The 16,033-nt window shown below is 46.0% G+C and overlaps 1 protein-coding gene across 9 annotated transcripts in view; it reads left to right on the top strand.

Annotated features, from left to right (window-relative positions):
• Positions 1-16,033, top strand: part of TSKS (testis specific serine kinase substrate) — a 28,829-nt gene that overhangs the window by 4,851 nt on the left and 7,945 nt on the right. For 3 of the 9 annotated variants that reach the window (XM_081837883.1, XM_081837890.1, XM_081837885.1), the window contains exons 3-7: positions 2,168-2,266; positions 5,675-5,758; positions 13,167-13,250; positions 15,363-15,688; positions 15,788-15,973. In XM_081837883.1, the coding sequence (XP_081694009.1) occupies positions 2,168-2,266; positions 5,675-5,758; positions 13,167-13,250; positions 15,363-15,688; positions 15,788-15,973 (779 nt within the window). The remainder of the gene's footprint in view (positions 1-2,167; positions 2,267-5,674; positions 5,759-13,166; positions 13,251-15,362; positions 15,689-15,787; positions 15,974-16,033) is intronic. The other 6 variants (XM_081837884.1, XM_081837886.1, XM_081837889.1 and 3 more) reach the window with 5 other exon arrangements.

Raw genomic sequence — 16,033 nt, 5'->3', positions numbered from 1 at the left:
GTGCTTTTCAGGCAAGGCAGTGTGGAAAGGCAGGGCTGGACAGATCTGTCCATTTTTCCACCTTAATTTGAGCTCTCTACATTTCCACATCAGTTTGCAATAATAATAAAAGTCCTCGTGAAAATTCTTGAGCATTTTTAGTGCAAATTTCTCCTAATCTTACATTTTTTTTTGCAAAGCAATTTCCCCCAATACGGTGCATTTTTGTATGCTATTTTTCACCAGTATAGGCATTGTGAACCACCTTGAGATCTATGGAGGAAGGGCGGTATACAAATTTAATAAATAATAAAAATTTTAATGTTCACTTTGCCCTAATACGGGTATGCATTTTTTGTCCATGTATCTTGGCTGGGGAGACCTGCATTGCAAAATTCAGAAAACTGCTAATTTCAAAGGACGGCTGTTTCAGTTCGCATACTGTTTCGGAAAGTTCGAATTTGGGAAGTTTGCCTTTAACTGCGAACTGAATTGAATTTATCCTACATCCTTCGGTAGGCGAAGGCAGGAGATGAGACGGGTAGCCTCTCTCTACCCATGCAGTACTCTGGTATTAAAAAAATAGACTCACACACATGCCCCATATGCATAGAATAACCACTTTTGGAAAGCTTGAGACACATTGGTTGAATTCAGGCAAAATGTAAAAACCACGCCTGGCTTAATGGTGCATGAATATCCATAGAACTAAGGAAGGGCTTGGACTGGCATGTCACCCTCACTTCCTAGTAAAGGTAAAGGTAAAGGTAAAGGAACCCCATTAGGTCCAGTCGTGACCGACTCTGGGGTTGCGGCGCTCATCTCGCTTTACTGGCTGAGGGAGCTGGCGTAAAGCTTCTGGTTCATGTGGCCAGCATGACTAAGCCGCTTCTGGCGAACCAGAGCATCACATGGAAAAACCGTTTACCTTCCGGCCGGAGCGGTACCTATTTATCTACATGCACTTTGACGTGCTTTCGAACTGCTAGGTTGGCAGGAGCAGGGACCAAGCAACGGGAGCTCACCCTAGCGTGGGGGTTCGAACCACCAACCTTCTGATCAGCAAGCCCTAGGCTCTGTGGTTCAACCCACAGCGTATCTAGTATCAACTGATAAAATGTAGTTTAATCATAACTTCACTGGTTACTAATTCATATATGTGCAATGGTGTTATTTGGGATGTCATATATTCCTTGTAAATCTAATCAGGGCACGTATTTGAAAAAAGGTTGTTGTCGCTCTTCTCTTGCGCCTTCACTAACAGGTAAAAATGTAGCAGGTGTAGTTTTTTGGTAATTTTTTAAAAAAAACATTTGTTCCAAAAAAACCAAACAACCCACCCCACACTACATCTTCCAAATTTCTGTATGTCCCGTTGTTTGTGGCATGGGGTTAGGAAAAAGTTGACTACTCTGGAAATGTGTGCTTCTTGTGTCCGACGGCTTTGGGACTGGGTTGAACATGGGCAAGTGGAAGGTCAGAGGTGTGGCTATCACTGGCCTACCACTCCCATCCTCCCTGACCTCAGGCCATGCTGGCTGGGGCTAATGGGAGTTGGAGTCCAGCTCGCGCTCTATGTTAGGGGTGTGGTCAATCCAAACTTGCAAATTCAGGCTGTGCCGTATTCTCTTAGATGTAGGGCTGTGCTTGTGTGCGTGATTCTGAATTACCTTACTCTGAGCAAGAGCCCTGCCACCCTCCCCCCAATTCTGCAACGGTTACCCTTAAGCGTGTTTTTAAAAGCCTTGCCTTTAATATATAATTAAATGTCCGAGTGTTATTTAGCAAATTCTGTGAGGATAATATTCCCTCTGGCAACTGATCTCCCTCCCTTGGATTCCTTCTTTGGCAAGGGCCGTTTCCTGGGGTCTCTTGCTTCTGTCACCTGGGGTTGCAAACCTTTTGAACTGCCCCAGTCTCCTCGTTCCACTGGCTTCGCCCTGAATAACCGCCCCTCACTTTCTCCCATTTAATTGCGACACCAGGAAATTCATCACTGTGCATGAATTGAGCCCTTGCCACCTTGGGAGCATTCAGCCTCCCTGTGGTTGGTGGTGGCATCTGCCTTCAGGCGCACACAGGCTTCGTAAAGTCCTCAAGTTGAAATAAATGCCCAGGAAGTGTGGAGAGGTCAGGAGTTAAGCTGGACTATTCACCTGACCCACCCCCTTCTTACGCTCTCCCCCAGCAGGTAGTGAGCAATAGCGGCCTATTGCGAGCCAAGGACTCCATCACCAGCCTCAAGGAGAGGACGTCCAAGGTCAACCGCCATGTTCAGAACCTGCAGGTCTGGAGATTGTCCCCCTCCCAACGCCAGTTCCGCCACAGGCCACACCAGCTAACACCACCCCAAGCTTGCCCTGTTCATCTCACGCAGCCATGGACCGCTAGATCACTGGTTCTTTAACTTGGCTCTTTTAAAGGCTCCTTGTTCTATTTTGCTAATTTTTGAGGAGGTTTGTTTATGAAGGAATGCCTTCTCTTTTATGCAAGCTCCTCTGGTGACCGCTTTCATTGCATCCCACAGGAGCGGGGTTGTTATATTGTCTACATCATTCTCCTTGAAGTAGTTTTGGAGAGTTTTTGTGAGACTCTCTCTGATTTGTTTGTTTGTAGTAAGGATGGGACTGAAGGACCATGATGGGGTGTCAAGTTTCTGTGCTGACCGCATTTTGTTAGCTTCTGTCCTGTGGGAGGGGGCCCAAAAGGCTTCTGAATTCACTATCCGCTGCTGTGCCTGACACATGTGGTCACAGTTCGGGGAGCCAAGCATTTTTATCCCCCCCATAATTTTTTGGGGGGTCCCCTCTCAGTGTTCTCTACTGTCAGGGAGCAGAGGAGGCCAGGTGTAGAGCTGAGTGCAGCTTCAGTGGCTGGCTGGCTCCTCCTCCTACTGTGGAAAGCAGTTTATAATTATAATTTAATGTGTTTTTAATCTTTGTTGGAAGCCGCCCAGAGTGGCTGGGGAAACCCAGCCAGATGGGCAGGGTACAAATAAATCATCATCATCATCATCATCATCATCATCATCATCATCATCACTGCGTTCGGCTCTGTCCCCTGGCTCCTCCCAAAATGTCATATCATGCATGACATAACACGCACAACACAGTCCCCTCAATATTGGGCACAAGTTGTCACCTCTGTTACTCTCTGCCCACCCAAGGAGAACAGCCCGCCACTGGTGTTTCCAGTGAACTTTACACTGCAGCTGCTTGTACTGCTGAAGAGTCAAGCTGCTTTTCATTTTTATGTTTAAAGTGACTTGCCCCTTCGACCTTAATGTACTTTGGCTCTTCAGCTTTTCCCTTTACTGTTTTTGTTGGCTAAAGATACACCAGGACCACAGTTTAAGAACCAGTGAGCTAGGCATATATATATCCACCTCAGTACCTTCATCCTTTTCACATCAGAGACATTTCTAAGCCGTTGACTTGGTAATGATGCCCCACCCCCTTGTGATAGCAGCCTGATTTGCACGTTATACTAGTCCATGGTTTGTAAAGCTGTGGTTTATCAACCATGGCTTAGTGTTGTGTGTGAAACCCCCCCCCCCAGTTTATTAACCATGGTTAAAGGTATCTTGTTAACCAGGACTTGTTTATAAACTTTAATTCATATTAACCATAGTTTAGCATTGTGCATAAACTCAGATATTCTCCTTAGCTATGGTTAAGGGGTTGTCAGTGCCCCAAAATTACAGAGCTGTGTGTGAAGACTTGGCTTTTGTCTCCATTGATAGGGAAAAGATGTAATAAACCAAGGTTTAACTGAATGGCTGTCAATCACCTCAGATTTAACTATGGTTTTTGAACTATGGTTAACATTAACAGTAGCTTAACCTTATGTGTGAACCAGCCATGTATGTGTGTTGAAGGGGGGTTGTGATGCCCAGCATTCTTCAAGTATCATAGGCCTTAAGATGCCTTCTAAAAATCAAAATTGCTTCCCTGACATCCAAACTTGGGGGTTCTGTATGTTTAAGAATTCTGTCACAGGAATCAGTGGTGGAAAAAAAATTGGAAAAAGGTGTGAATTCTAATTTGGGGGTTTTGATAAGAACATGATTGAATTTCAACTGTTTTATGAATTTACGTGTCTTGTGTTTGCCTGTTTCATATGGGGGTGGGGGACACATGGTAGTTCTGTATTGTTTAGCCTGAAAGAATACACAAAAAAATAGCAAGCTCTTCTGTCACCAGTAGAGCTTCTATATAAAGGGAAGATGGAACAGGGGTTTATCAAAATGTCTTCCCTTGCAGCCCACTTGAGAGAGCTAAAAAATAACTGAGGCACAAAACTGAAGTGCAGGGGCAGAACCAGTCATAAAATGGTAGCAGTTAAGGAGGACATATGGAATAAGCAGCTGGCAACCACTGACATCATTTTCTATTGATACCTACCATATTTTTTGCTTTATAAGACTCACTTTTTTCCCTCCTAAAAAGTAAGGGGAAATGTGTGTGTGTCTTATGGGGCGAATGCAGGCTGTGCAGCTATCCCAGAAGTCAGAACAGCAAGAGGGATTGCTGCTTTCACTGCGCAGCGATCCCTCTTGTTGTTCTGGCTTCTGAGATTCAGGATATTTTTTTTCTTGTTTTCCTCCTCCAAAAACTAGGTGTGTCTTATGGTCTGGTGCGTCTTATAGAGCAAAAAATACGTAATTCTTCGGAAATGTCCCCCCTCACCCCCAAGCAATTTCCTTGTGGCAAGGAGCTCCACAGTTCAGCTTTCCTCAAACAAAGTACAGGCCTTGGCTCTAGAAGTAACATGTCTTAGCCTCCCCATTTTAGGCAGAATTTGCTGACCCAGAGGTTCTATGTAGGGCAGGCAATTCATTTTATATTTTCCCTCCCCACCACCATGCCTCACCCAAGTAATTTTACTCATCTATTGTTATTTCTGCTCCCCCTTCCCTTTCACATTTGATTTGTACCTTTGCAAACCAAAGGTTCATTCCTCCTCCCTGCCCCTTTTAAGTTTCACTTCTTCCTCCTTTTCTTCTACTCTTTTATTTCCCCAGCTGTTGCTATTACCGAAAAATATCAACCTTCTCTCTGCCTTTCTAATTTCCTTCAACATTTCCTCTGGTCCTTTCCCCTCAGAGGAGCAAGACCTTCCCATTTTCATCTCTCCTCCGCCCCACAGTGGCAGACGTGGGGCTTTTAAATTTCAGCAACGCCAACATTTGGTACTCTCCCCACACCTCTTGCTTGCGCCCTGAAATCCACCTCTGTCGTAACTTCTCAGTCTCCCGAACCTCTTCAATTGGCATGCAAGGAGTTTATTTTAGCAAGCAGCAAATCTAGCGTTGGTCCAAGCAGCATGGCCAGCGGGCAGGGTGGGCGAGCAAGGAGGCGACTGGGTGTGTGGTGGCACTGAGGCCTGCCACCGCTTGAGAAACACTGTGCTGGAGTGATTTAGGGAAGTTTTTAATATTTAAGGCTGTATTGTTTTTAACACACGATTGGAAGCCACCCAGAGTGGCTGGGGAAACCCAGCCAGATGGGCGGGGTATAAATAAATTATTATTATTATTATTATTATTATTATTATTATTATTATTATTTGGCCACAAAGCTGCTGGAAAGGGAGAGAGGTGGGGGCTGCTTCTTTGCAGGGACAAGGCCGCCTCTTGCACATCGAGAACACCCTCTCCGCCTTCTCAGCCGTTCCCCTTCTGCTCTGTGTGCAGAGTGAGTGCACAGTGCTGTGCGAAAACCTGGAGCGGCGCAGGCAGGAGGCTGAGGACCTGGAAGAGTACTGCACCCACCTCAAGGTGAGGGATGTGTTAGCCGGCTCATGACATAGAATCATTGTAGACTTGTAGAGTTGGAAGTGACATAGAAAAAATAGGGGTGGTTGGCTTTTGCTGCCCAACTCCCCAAAGGACTGAGTCCCCTAAGTCCATGATCGGTCAGAGGTGAATGGATGGAGGCAGGATCTGGTCAGCGCCAGGGCTAGCCGCTCAGGCACCCAGAGTGGCGCACAAGCCAGGCACCCAGGGGCAGGGCGATCTGCCCAGGGGGCTGTTCGGCGCGACGGCGATCTGCTGGGGGGGGGGCGGATTTTGTCACACCCCCCTCAGGGATGACACCCGGGGCAGACCGCCCCCACCTATGCCCCTGGATCCAAGGCAGATCTTTATTTTTCTGTTGCAACAGCGTTCCCTCCCCTCCTGGCAAGGAGGCGAGAGAGACCCCGAACCAAGAAGAAACATCTCTTTTTAAGGGTTTGCATTTTTGGGCAGAGAAGGACAGTCCCCTCTACCAACAGTCAGAAATTACATCACACATAAGGTGGGGTTGCTGTGGCTCAGGCAGGCCAAGGTGTGAGATCCATGAGGGTTTAGCAGGTTTTACATAGTTCCAGACACAGTTTACACAAAACATTAGCATTTGGTAAGGATGCCCGTCAGACGTTCCTCAATGCAGAGCATCTGGGCAAACAATGACAATTAATATACAAAGGGGGTTCATAGATATAGGAGAGGAATTCCTTCAGGATTGCTGTCTGCCTACCTGTTCTCAGGCAAGGGGGAATTAAGGAGGCAGAGGAAATATTGAGAGTCTTTAGGAGAGCTAAGATGGCTTTTGAGTTGCTCTCCTGCACTATTTTAGACATGTAGTTTATATACTTATGTATGTGCGTTTACCTTGTGCAATTATCAACATTTATTCTATATTTAAGACCTTAGAATTCCTGTAACAGAAGGGACCTCGTGTTCGGGGTTGTTGGGTGGGAATCAGCTGTGCCGGGCATTTCTGCTCAAAAGCAGAGAGATCTTTACTAAGAAAGGCTGAACAAAGAACGTGAAAAGAGACACCAAAGGTCTGCCTAGTCCAGCATTTTGCTTCTCAAAGTGGCAAACCAGATGCCCCTTTGGGAAGTCCACAAACTGGTATGGAAGGCAACAGTCCTTTCCTACTGTTGCCCCCACAACAGCCAGAATTTTGGGAATACATTGCCTCTGAACAACGCCACTGACTTACCAATTTGTTGTGAATTTGTCTACTTCCCTTTTAAAGCTGTTGAAGCTAGTGCCTGTTGCCACACCTTGTGGCAGTGAGTTCCATATAATAATTATGCACTGCAGTCTGTCTTGAACCTACTGCTGATCAGATTCATTGGAGGTCCCCAAATTGTAGAGGTCTGCATCTATTTTTTCTACACCACACCTAATTTTTACAAACCTCTATCATGTCTGTACTTACGATCTAACGACGTTCATGTTATGTACTGAAGTTCTCACCCTGGGCCAGCAGGGGGATACTGTAGATAGTTTTCACTCAGGTCCACATATGCAAATAAGGAATTGAAAGTGACGTTCAGTGATTGGATAGTTACAGAATGTTGTTACTGTTGCGTTGTAGTGGAGCTCTATATAAGCAGGCTGGCTGAACCCTTCAGTTCAGTTCTGTTCTGGGTCAGTGAATAAACAAGAGCTGTTTGAAGAATTGCTGTGTTGTCTTGATATGTTCACCCACAACTTAACAGTTCACCAATCTTATATGTGCCCCCAAAACGTTAGCTTTGTCTTGCATAGAAATGTGCTTTGACGTTTCAAATCTTTTTAGGCTACAATTCCTTGAACGTTTATCAATGGCAACCATTGGGCTAGAGTTCTATGAGGATTACAGAAGGAGGGAGGAGGTCAGACTGTGCCCTGGCCAAAGGCCTGGTGGAACAGCTCTGTCTTGCAGGCCCTGCGGAAAGATGTCAAGTCCCGCAGGGCCCTAGTCTCTTGTGACAGAGCGTTCCACCAGATCGGGGCCACGGCTGAAAAAGCCCTGGCTCTGGTTGAGGCCAGCCTAACCTCTCTGTGGCCCGGGATCTCCAAGATGTTTTTATTTGAAGATCGTAAGGTCCTCCGTGGGACATACCAGGAGAGGCGGTCCCGTAGGTACGAGGGTCCTAGGCTGTGTAGGGCTTTAAAGGTTAAAACCAGCACCTTAAACCTGATCCTGTACTCCACTGGGAGCCAGTGCAGCTGGTATAGCACCGGGTGAATGTGATCTCGCAGCGAGGACCCCGTAAGGAGTCTCACCACGGCATTCTGCACCCGCTGGAGTTTCTGGGTCAGTCTCTAGGGCAGCCCCACATAGAGCGAGTTACAATAATCTATAATGAGTAAAGTGCCCAAGAGCCATTCTGACCTCCCCTTTCATCCTCTCATTAAAACCCGCCTTGCAAGATTATAGTTTACTTAACAAGGAAATAAAGTTAGGCATTAGTAAACGGCGGCTAGAGCGCTTGGATTTTGCCTTCCATTAGAATTTTCAAATGAAGCTGGAAAATGATGCTTTTTCATGGGCATAGCCAAGGGGCAGCTGTCCCCGGGCCCCATCAAGTAAAACAACAGAAATACTGAACTAATTGACCAATCCCATTGGTTTTTCCCCTCTCCCCAAAGTCCTGCACCCCCTAACAAAAATACTGGCTATGCCCATGTGCTCTTTGCTTTTGTCATGCATTTAGCAAGATGGTCTAAAAGAATGTAAATATGGAAGTAGCGTTCCTGTTTTATTCCAATTGGTGGGGACTTGTAAGTTGAGGATGGGGTGTGTGCACGCGTATGGACTTAATTATTTTGGCTCTGCCAAATCGGCAAGGATTACACAACTAGCTAGATTTCAGAATGACATCCGTCTGAATGAATTGGCGGGAGAGCCTCAAGGCAGTTTGTGTTTGTTTCCATGGCAACGGGAGTACTGCCAGAGGCCCAGGACAAATGGAAAAATCCCCTTCTTTTAATGCAGATTTTCAGGGGAATCAACATGCTGCTAGCAAAACAAAACAAACTAACATGGCATTATTTGTATACTTTATGAGGTGTAGATATGGAGTAGATATTAATGGGTACCATTCATTCAAACTATTAAAAAAAATAATTAGTGGGATAATTATGGTTAATAATCACATTTTTATTATATCGTAATGTATTCCGCTTTGTTATCATAATGCCATTTCACTGCACTTTATTGTGCTCTGTGCTACTTCTTATATTTTAATTGGTATTATTCTAGAAGTAATCTAAATAAGAACATACGGAGATGGAGTAATACTGAGTGAATTATTGGGTGTGGCCAGGTTTTTTAACAGTCTGTGTGTGGATGTTCAATGTGGGTGTGATAAAAATCAGCGCCAAGGCAGTTCCTGCCCTCAGGCTCACAATCTAAATTTTAAAGAGACAGGACACTTGAGGAAAAGCGAAGAGGAGGGAGGAGGGAAAAGCAAACTCCGGCACAGGTTCTTACAAGTCACAACTCTTATAGGCTAGTCCATGAGGGCAAATGGGGCAGTGCCCATTGCCTCATATGTACCCTTTTGCAGGTGCCACATAATATCTACACTGCATCTATAAAATCTGGTCATTCAGCGTAGCTGGCAGGACCTACACTTCGGAACTGCCTGCGTATTGCTATCAGACAGGCACCTTCACTGTATTGTTTTTGGTGTTTGCTGAATACATTCTTGTTTAGACAAGCCTACTCAGATGTTTCAAAAAGTTTGTATGAGTATTCATTTGTTTTGATCTACTTTATTGTGGCTTTAACTTTCTGTATGTTTTAAATTATGGTTGTAATTTATTTATTTTTAGTGCCACGTTCGTTGTTTCCTATTTTTTTGTACACTGCTTTGAGTCCCCTCCCCTACAATCAAGCGGTATATAAATTTTATGAAATCAATAACATAAACAAACCTCAGGTAGCCTGCAGGCCAGCGTTTAAAATTCACCAGGTGCCAGGCAATTTTGCACCTAGCTATTAGCCACATGGGGACACGGGTGGCGCTGTGGTCTAAACCACTGAGCCTAGGGCTTGCCGATCGGAAGGTCCCTGCGATGGGGTGAGCTCTCATTGCTCGGTCCCAGCTTCTGCCAACCTAGCAGTTCAAAAGCACGTCAAAGTGCAAGTAGATAAATAGGTACCACTCTGGCGGGAAGGTAAACGGCGTTTCCGTGCGCTGCTCTGGTTTGCCAGAAGCGGCTTAGTCGTGCTGGCCACATGACCCGGAAAAACTGTCTGCGGACAAATGTTGGCTCCCTTGGCCAGTAAAACAAGATGAGCGCCGCAACCCCAGAGTCGTTTGCGACTGGACTTAACTGTCAGGAGTCCTTTACCTTTTTTTTTATTAGCCACTTGCGACCAAGTGAAGATGCCCAAGGCACCAGGATGGTGCCTGAAATCTCCACCATCTGGATTTGCCTGCCTGGGCATCGTTGGATATTGATGCTTTTCATACACACATCCTGTAAAATTCTATCTGTGATATTTTAGCTGCACAGTCAGATGAATTTCAGGAACCGAAAAGTTGAATTGTGAGAAATATGACTTTTCAGCCCTCTGGCCCCAAAATGGCAACTAGACATTCCGTTTTGGCAACTCTAACTCTGGATTAAGGAGCCATCTGGCCCCTAGCTTATACAGTGGTACTTTGGTTCTCAAACGCCTTGGTGCTCAAACAACTTGGAACCCAAATACTGCAAAGCCGGAAGTAAGTGTTCCAGTTTGCGAACTATTTTGAGTGTTATGCTTCTGTTTTGAGTGCCACACTTCCGTTTTGAGTGTTACACTGAGGTTTGTCTGTTTTTGCTATTTATTTTGCATTTTTGTTTTTGCGGCTCTTTTTTTTGTTTTTGTGACTGTGTGGAACCCAGTTCAGCTACTGGTCTCGTCGTTAGATAGTAAAATTCATGTTACATTGCTGTTTTAGGGGTTGTTTTTAAAAGTCTGGAACCGATTAATCCATTTTGCATTACAGTGGTACCTCGGGTTAAGTACTTAATTCGTTCCGGAGGTCTGTTCTTAACCTGAAACTGTTCTTAACCTGAAGCACCACTTTAGCTAATGGGGCCTCCTGCTGCCGCTGTGCCACTGGAGCACGATTTCTGTTCTCATCCTGAAGCAAAGTTCTTAACCTGAAGCACTATTTCTGAGTTAGCGGAGTGTGTAACCTGAAGTGTATGTAACCCGAGGTACCACTGTACTTTCTATGGGAAAGCACGCTTTGGTTTTGGAACGCTTTGGTTTTGGAACAGACTTCTGGAATGGATTAAGTTTGAGAACCAAGGTACCACTGTATACCTGAGTTTCTAACACTGCTTCAGGCAGCCCATGCCCTGCCTGCCTGCTTACTTAAAACCAGTTTAAGAAATGGCACTTCCTTTCAGCTTCTTCCTCCTTAGTCTGAGTGTTGCCCTTGCAAAACTCAGCAGGGAAGAAGAGGATTTGCTATGCCTGCCTCCGCTTACTCTCAGTCGACACCAGCCGCCAGAGTTTCGAAGTCAGAGATATAGTTCCTTCTATGCAGAAGAGCAGCAACTTGTTGATGATGTCAGTGGCATTCTGGCTTTCCGGCTCTTGATGAAGACCAGTTCCTCTCCAGCAACAAAGGAGCTGACATTGTCCAGGCCAGGAGAACAGCGTAGCTCCTGCCACACAAATCTTCCCTCAGATAGCTGGCTTGAAGGCAGTTGATTTGATTGTCTGTGTCATCCAGACCAGTCGTTCTGGATAAATGGTACACAGATTGATTGATTGATTGAATTATTGTTCTCTTTGTATAATGTGCTAGGTTTTTTTAATGCAGACTTGGCTAGATAAAATGCATAGATTTCGTAATTATTAGTATATACAATTTACAAATTAGTTGATTCCATTTTCTTGATGTACACAGTATTGATGTACAGTAAGCCCACAATTTATACACATTTAGCTTGCACGCATTCAGCTTGGCAAATAAAAAAATAAAAAATAAATAAAAAGGGGGCGGAAAGTGGTGGGTGCCTGGGAAAAGATACTTCCGCAGTCCCATCCACCACTGAACCCAATGTGTTTTGACTATACAGTGGTACCTCGGGTTACAGACGCTTCAGGCTACAGACGCTTCAGGTAAATTCGTTATGGAGGTCCATTGTGAACCTGAAACCGTTCTTAACCTGAGGTACCACTTTAGCTAATGGGGCTCCCCGCTGCTGCTGCGCTGTCCGCACACGATTTCTGTTCTCATCCTGGGGCAAAGTTCTTAACCCAAGGTACTACTTCCGGGTTAGCAGAGTCTGTAACCCAAAGTGTTTGTAACCCGAGGTGTTTGTAGCCCGAGGTACTACTGTAAATATGTCAGAAATTAGATCAGGGGGTCCCCACTATTGGGGGTTTCAGTCTTCCAGGTGGGCGGTAGGGGGTTCTACGGCACAAGCTGAATCCTCCTTCCATTGAGCACTGATGGGCAGTAAGGAAATTTTACCACCAAGAAATATGCATTAGTGAGCGGTAGGTATAAAAAGGTTGACTACCCCTGAATTAAAGGGACGCTGGTGGCGCTGTGGGTTAAACCACACAGCCTAGGACTTGCCAGTCAGAAGGTTGGCAGTTCGAATCCCCACGACGGGGTGAACTCCCGTTGCTCGGTCCCTGCTCCTGCTAACCTAGCAGTTCTAAAGTATGTCAAAGTGCAAGTAGATAAATAGGTACCATTCTGGCGGGAAGGTAAACAGCATTTCCGAGTGCTGCTCTGGTTTGCCAGAAGCAGCTTTGTCATGCTGGCCACATGACCCGGAAGCTGTACGCTGGCTCCCTCGGCCAATAAAGCGATATGAGCGCCGCAACCCCAGGGTTGGCCACGATTGGACCTAAAGGTCAGGGGTCCCTTTACCTTTACCCCTGAATTAGATCATTATAACAAAAGAGAAAAAAAACCCCTATGGAAAATGGCATATAAAAATTTTCCTGCTCTCTGGTGCCCTCTGGTGTTGCATATTTATAGCACATTCAAATCGTTGTTTCTTTACTAATGTAGCTGAGTCCATAATCTCCAGCTGCTGAGGGGCAGGGGAGAGAGAAATCCATGCTCCTTTCAGCTCACCTTTCCAAAGTGTCTCCAGCTACTATATTTCTGTGGCAGCGACGCTTTTGCCCCAACTTACGTAACAAAGCGGATACTTAGCAGACCTGACCGACAAGGACCATTTCTTCAACAGAAAAACCGGTGTGAACATTTCAGCAGTCTCCTTTTCTGTAGGCATTGCATCTTACAGCTATAAGGTCACAGGCTTGGAGGCGACCCCAAAGGAACATTTAGTCAAACCTTATTCTCCGCACTCAATGAAGAACCATGTTAACTCACTCTGTTCCCTTTCCTGTTAGTGGGCTAGTGTTTGAATCTCTTGCGATCTTTTCCCCTAGGAGAGCTGCCGGAAGGTCTCAAAATCAGTAGAGGATGCTGAAATCAAAACCAATGTGCTCAAGAAGAACTCGGTGCTGCTGGAGGTGAGGGGGATGCCAGGAGGTCCTAGAATAAACTGAGGACCAGGCTGCATTTTGCATGCTAGGCTCATAAAAATTGCCTATATGTGTGTCACGGGGCCAACAGGAAGATTAGGTCATTCACAGGTCAGAGAGGGAGATGTGAGGCTAACATGCAATTAATTTCTTTAGTAAGAGGGAAAATACAAGGAAGCTCATAAAGGCAAAACCCCCTAATGAAGAAGTTTTTGGAGGCCCTTCTCCATGTCCCCCATCCCAGAGAGGTTCAGAGGGTGGCAACAAAAGAATGGGCCTTTTCTGTGGTGGCTCCCTGACTGTGGAATGCTCTCCCCCAAAGAGTTTTGCCTGGCGCCATCATTTCATGTCTTTAGGTACCAGGCAAAAACATTCCTCTTTACCCAGGCCTATGGCTAATAAATAATTAATCTATGGTCTGTGGAGGTGTGGGGTAGGGGTGGCAGAGTATAACTATTTTTTTATTAGGCTGTCTGTCAATATGCTTTTTATTATTATTTTATTATGCTTTTATCACTGGCGTTCTGTGATGTGTTTTTAATGTTGTACAGTACACCGTCCTGGGATCTTTTGCTAAAGGGCAGTATATAAATTGAATTATTATTATTATTATTATTATTATTATTATTATTATTATTACAGCGGTACCTCGGGTTGGGAGGCGGGCGGTGCTGTGGGTAAAGCCTCAGTGCCTAGGACTTGCTGATCGTAAGGTCAGCGGTTCGAATCCCCGCGGCGGGGTGAGCTCCCGTCGTTCAGTCCCAGCTCCTGCCCACCTAGCAGTTCAAAAGCACCCATAAGTGCAAGTAGATAAATAGGTACCGCTTTATATAGCGGGAAGGTAAACGGCGTTTCCGTGTGCGGCACTGGTGCTGGCTCGCCAGTTGCAGCTTTGTCATGCTGGCCACATGACCTGGAAGTGTCTTCGGATGGCGCCAGCTCCCGGCCTCTTGAGCGAGATGAGCGCGCAACCCTAGAGTTGGTCATGACTGGCCCGTACGGGCAGGGGTACCTTTACCTTTAGCTTTACCTCGGGTTAAGTACTTAATTCGTTCCAGAGGTCCATTCTTAACCTGAAACTGTTCTTAACCTGAAGCACCACTTTAGCTAATGGGGCCTCCTGCTGCTGCCGTGCCGCTGGTGCACGATTTCTGTTCTTATCCTGAAGCAAAGTTCTTAACCTGAACCACTATTTCTGGGTTAGCAGAATCTGTAACCTGAAGCGTATGTAACCTGAAGCGTATGTGAACCGAGGTACCACTGTATTATTATTATTATTATTATTATTATTATACATTAGGGTTGTCATATTTCAAAAAGTGAAAATCTGGACACAAAAGTTAGAGTGTGTGTGTGTGTGTGTGTGTGTGTGTGTGTGTGTTTTAGCCAAAGTTGTTGAGGGTTTTTTTGCCCAAAGTGGTTGAGCATTTTTTTTGCCAAAAAAATTCCCAGACGTTCCAGCAATTTCAGCCCAGACTCTGCTTAAGAGGGCTGAATACTGGCTATGTCCAGGAAATTCTAGGACGTATGGCAACCATATTACACATGAATTTTATTTCCTTGCAAACTAACAAATGAATAGATAGATAGATAATTTATTACGGTCAGAGACCAGCTTATAAAACACACTCAAGGGTACAATCCCAGAAGGGAAACAAACATTTAGAACAATGTGCAACAATAAATTTAAAATTTATCAAAACAAAACAAATTCCTTCCAGTAGCACCTTAAAGACCAACTAAGTCAGTTCTTGGTATGAGCTTTCATGTGCATGCACACTTCTTCAGATACACTGGAAGGAATTTGTTTTGTTTTGACTATGGCAGACCAACACGGCTACCTATCTGTAACTTTAAAATTTATAAATGTGATATGCATATAGACACTTGAACTTTAAGATAAGCTACCGCAGAGAGATGACCCAGAGTCACCCATGGAACCAAGTTTGGGGATTTTCAATCTTGGCGACCATTCGGGTCATCTTATGATCTTTGCCTAACAGGAAAATGTTGAATTTTTAACAAATGAATAAATAAGCCAAGCAACAAATAAGTGTCATTCCCCCCCCCCCCCGTTCCCCAAACGTGGCCTCCATTTAGGAGAAGCTGCGTTTCTTGCAGCGGCAGGTGCAAGCAGAGGACATTGGTCGGCAGGAGCGAGAGTGGCAGGAGCTGGAGCAGCGGATGGCGTCCGGGGTCTCCAAGCAGCTCCTCGACTTGGTGGGCAGCGCAGCAGCCTCACCTCTGAGATCCCCCAGCCTGGAGGAGGGTGACCTGCAGCGGGCCACCGCCGCCATCCTGGCGTCCATCAACAGCCTGCGAGGAGCGCTGGAGAGCGGGCAGCCACGAGCAGGGCCGGGGGACGAAGGGGGCGCCGACGGAAAGCTAAACACAGCCGCCACCTTGGCATGCGTGGAAGAGATCAGGTATCGAGCAGGAGTGGGGAAGGGGGCACCTCGTTCGAGAGAGCCCTCCCTGCCTCCGAACACGGCTATCTTTTTTTCTTCTCGCTTCCTACGTTTTAGGAAATGCGTGCTGGAGCTATCCGGGAGGTCTCAGCGGGATGGGCTGACCCAAAAGGAGGTTCTGCGGTTGCTGGCCCAGCTGGGAGTACGCTTGGAGGGGGTGCTTCCCCAGTGGGAGAGGACGCACCTGGAACACGGCCAGGCGCTCAGGATGCTGCGGGAGGAGCTGGATGAGGTCTCTGCCACGTACGTGTCGTTCCCGAGCCAAATCAAGGCCCCCTTTCTCAAAGGACCTCTGGCCCACGG

Source organism: Podarcis erhardii (assembly GCF_964252035.2).
Source record: "Podarcis erhardii genome assembly, chromosome: 13".
NCBI lineage: Eukaryota > Metazoa > Chordata > Lepidosauria > Squamata > Lacertidae > Podarcis > Podarcis erhardii.
Note: the sequence above shows the minus strand (reverse complement) of the source record. Positions and strands in the feature narration are given on the sequence as shown.